Source organism: Acyrthosiphon pisum, unplaced genomic scaffold (genome assembly GCF_005508785.2).
Source record: "Acyrthosiphon pisum isolate AL4f unplaced genomic scaffold, pea_aphid_22Mar2018_4r6ur Scaffold_21836;HRSCAF=25019, whole genome shotgun sequence".
Classification (NCBI taxonomy): Eukaryota; Metazoa; Arthropoda; class Insecta; order Hemiptera; family Aphididae; genus Acyrthosiphon; species Acyrthosiphon pisum.
The window spans coordinates 36,677-40,913 of NW_021771344.1; the positions used below are offsets into that span (position 1 = coordinate 36,677).

A 4,237-nucleotide genomic window follows, 5' to 3' on the forward strand; every position below is an offset into this window, starting at 1 on the left:
TCTCGACATATGTGCATCTGAATGAACCCGTACTATGCTCTATCAAAAATAATTTATTTTAAAATAAATCTGATTGTCGTAAGATGAAATTATAGTGTTTGAATATGTTATATACAGTTAACATAAAACAACATTGGTATTAAAATTGAATACATTATAACAGACTTTAAATTAGTAGGCATACCTGGCTGAAATGGAACCAACAACCGACCAGCCGACATTCCGGAATTACCCTTTGAACAGCGTTGCGCAAGGCAGTTTCAAAGTCGGCAACAATATTTATGTTTTCCCAATTTAATATTCCCTGAGGAAAATCATTTCTCAGGAATTGCCAAAGCCTCATATAAATATTCTCCGTCCTGCGATTTAACAGAGCGTATACCACAGGAACTGACTAAAAATACAATAGTAATTAATATTATATTATAATAAAAAATTTAATATTAACAGTCAACAGATCACTTACGATATTATCCAAGACAACATGAATTGTCACCAGTTGTTGGGCATCACCAGGAGCTCGTGGTATGACGCCAAAAGTTCCGTCTACAGCTAGAACTCGTGATTGGTAGACATATGGAGCAAACCTTTGCAAAAACTGCAAATTTGAAAATATCAGTCCCCCAAAAGTAATTTGTCCATTTTCTATAAATTCCAAGTTGCCGTTAAAAAATGGAGCTTCGACATCATCTGTGCAATGCATCAGACGATTTTGCCATGTTGGCGACAGTGTAATGTCTCCCATGGCCCTTAAGTTTTCAGGAATAGGTGGACTAGAGCGGCGACGAACATAGCGAATTGCTCGAAGAGCTTGTTCAGCTCGTACCTCCATAGCTGCATTTGGGAATCTAAAAAGAGAAAAATTAGTTCAGAAGAATTATAAGAAGAAGAAAAATTATAAAATATAAGTCTACCGTCTAGCTTCTTCTTCAAAAATGGTTCTAGCTGATGTTCCCTCCACTAAAGCTCGCTGTCTCAGCGCTTCATTGAATGCACCAATTTCAATGTCGTGCCCGAAATGATGGTTATGTCCACAATATATAACAATTGGCGCATTTACCGGATATATAGACATTGATGCTGTTGACCTACAACCTTGTTCATACCGTGAACATCGAAGTTGCCTATATAATATAATATAATATTAATTATTTATTTAGCAACAAAAGTACAAGTTATATAAGTTTATTTTATTTTTAGTAACTCTAATTTATTTATTTATTGCAGGTGCCAGGTATATCATATTCTTTTAGTACTTACCGCCGATTTGTTGATTCATTGTTTTGTACATAAGTATACCCAAGTGGATCGGCGTACAACATGCGTCCTCTGAGCCCCGGGATTCTTCTAGACGCTTGAGCCCCTTCGTCATTGTTTTCCATACCTCTGATAGGTGACCTCGACCGTGATCTTTCATTACGTTCATCTAAGTTGAATTTATATAGCATAATAATTTATAATAGGTACTATGTAATATAAGCTACTAAGTACCCAATAATTTGTATTTAGTCATAAAGAATTATTTAGTTTGTAATATTATGTTGAGATTTGTTCATTTTTTATTAAAGTGCCCACTAAGATTTATAAAATTTATTTTGGATTTGTATTTAGTTATTAATAGTTGCCGAGTTTGCACAAAATTATTTATAGTAACTAGTGAATTCAATAAAATGTATCAATCTGTAAATTAACTCAGTAGAAGCTCAGATGTTTTTTTAATTTTAATAGGTAATTAAAAAAAAGCAGGTAAGTGGATGTTGCTCTGCTGTACAGTAGGTTTCGAATGGGTCACTGTAATGGAATGTATTCAATTTGAACTCAATGGTATAATAATATCAGCCTATAATGTTACTAAGTAGGTATATTCTATGATATTATTACTGTGATCAAAGTACCTAATTAATTGTAGTATTAGGCATTAATATAATAGTATCTACTACAGTAGGTTGATTCATTATTGTCAAAAAAAATTACATTTGAAAATGTGATAGTGTGTATAAAATATAATATAATATCCATAAATAATATTTTTAAACTACAACAAAATAACTAAAATCGTTATTTTTGGTTTTAATATTATTTAATTTTGTCCAAATTTTAATTTAAAATGTCTGTAAAAGTAATTGTTTATATAATTTTTGGATTTTTTGGTTACAGTATGAATTATTTATGAAAATCTTTTTTTTACATTTTGAATACTTAGTTATAAAAATTTAACATTTTATAATTTTTTAATTACAATGATTTTAGAGATTTTAACAAATTATATCAAAATTTAAACTTAAAATGCTTATAAAAAAAGTGTGCCTATGTATCTTAAATATTTTTTACTACAATTGTAACAATATATCAGCCTTATATTAAATTTTCAAGCTTTTGGACTAAATGAACAACATTTTATTGACATCTAAAGAAAAAAAACTAAAAAAATTTGAAACTGAAAATGTCCACGCTAAACAAGTCAAAATATTTTAAAATTTTAGGGTGTATATAAAATGATAATATAAACATTCAGTGAAAATTTCATGTATCTACGATCATTTGTTTTAGAGTTACGCCAAAAACCAAAATCGATTTTTACGAAAACCGATTTTACATAAAATTTGACGTTTTTCCTTAATTTTTTATTTGGTATTCCCTTCGCTTTTGAAAACTACTGGGTTTTTTAAATTTTGACCTCCCGATTGCACAAGATACTGAAGTTGAAAATCGAAGCATTATTTCGACTACTTATTGTGCACAGAAAAAATAAAAATAAGACAAACGTCTAACATTATTGTAAAATCGATACATTCTAAAAAAATAATGGGTGTATTTGAAATATAATAGTTATAACTATTATCATCTATAGATAGATGTGTGTGGACAATGAAATGTATTTCAAATGGAAAAAATATTTATGTTAAATATGTATTTAACATTTGTTCAATTTACTAATAATTTAAATAATTTAAATTTCATCCAATCGGAAATTCCACTTTTTAGAAATTAATTTAATATAGGTAACTAAAATAGTTTCAGAGTTCCAGCCACATATTTCAGCCCATATAGGTCACTTACCTGCCATAGTGGAAAATTGAGTGAAGTAGTTGTCAAAAAAAGAAAATCAATCAACAAATTGAAATAAAACTAAAACTGTTTGACACGTTCGCATACACATCAAACTTCAACTAAGACGAATGACTCTGAAATGGTGTAGATTGGCTGGCGACGAGCAGGCTAGCATAAATAAGATTATCTTTTAAATTTATGTCATACAAAATCAAAATGAATGTTTTAATTTTAGGTATATCTATACTGCATATAATATTGTATAACGATGGGTAGTGATATTAGTATTTTGACAGTGGCGTACGCCCCGGGATCATGAAATGGTGGTGACTGGAGGAGGGTTAAGTATAAATTAAATCAAGTTTTTACAGTTTTCGTATATAAATAACACATTTATTAGGGGGGAATGTTAATGGGGAGGGGCCTGGGATTATTTTTGTATCCTGGCCCAAATTTTGAAGTAACACCACTGTAATATTGAGCTATTAATTAAAATTATTTTTTATAAATGTTTATAAAAAAAACATTTTGCAGAGTAAAAATATTGAAAATGTAGTACAAGTTTTTTAATGAATTTTTCATTTACCAATTAACAAAAAATATCAAAAATACGTATTCACAATATTTTTGAATAAGCGTTTAAAGTAAGAATTGTTATGATATTTATCAAAATCACAAACATTTGAAAACTATTTTGTATTAAATGCATAACAATTTATCGCATAAGAAGGTACCTTTGCATTATCACAATAATATCGCTTTATTTGAAAATATAATATGTGGTCGACTCCCAATTTTTCAATTACCTATTTCTATTTACAAATTACAATCTACTTCTTAGTTCTTTACTTTTCTCATTAGTCATTACATTAAACAAATAAGTGTATACTCTAAAGCCTATAATTAAGGCAAATTACCAAGTAGGTACCTACCAATCTGTTTCAAAATATCAGTGTTGGGGAGTAACTTAAGTTACAAGTTACTGTAACGAAATTACTTTTTAAGTAATTTGATGGTAATTTAATTACATATTTTTATTGTAAGTAATTTATATGTAATTGAAGTTACTTTTTTGTAGTAATTTTTACTAAATTACTCGTTACTTTTATTTTTGGATTATTAAATTTTTTAGAACGTATTGATAATATTGTGTGTAGGTAAATATTAAAATATATCATTATATAAC

The 4,237-nt window shown here is 28.6% G+C and overlaps 1 protein-coding gene across 1 annotated transcript; it reads right to left on the reverse strand.

Annotated features, from left to right (window-relative positions):
• Positions 1–87: 87 nt before the first annotated feature.
• On the reverse strand, positions 88–878 carry LOC107883460. Its single transcript, XM_029492586.1, has 2 exons — positions 467–878; positions 88–394 (listed from the first exon to the last, which is right to left on the reverse strand). Exons 1-2 carry the CDS (start codon positions 830–832, stop codon positions 167–169), a joined length of 594 nt encoding a protein of 197 aa, XP_029348446.1. The 5' UTR covers positions 833–878; the 3' UTR covers positions 88–166.
• Positions 879–4,237: the final 3,359 nt, after the last annotated feature.

What these genes read in the sequence shown, in the direction of transcription:
- LOC107883460 (XM_029492586.1), bottom strand. Translation starts at nt 832, where the DNA reads ATGGAGGTACGAGCTGAACAAGCTCTTCGAGCAATTCGCTATGTTCGT. An exon ending in ATGTTGTCTTGGATAATATC is followed by an intron (nt 395 to 466) that starts GTAAGTGATCTG and finishes TTGTATTTTTAG; the next exon opens with TCAGTTCCTGTGGTATACGC.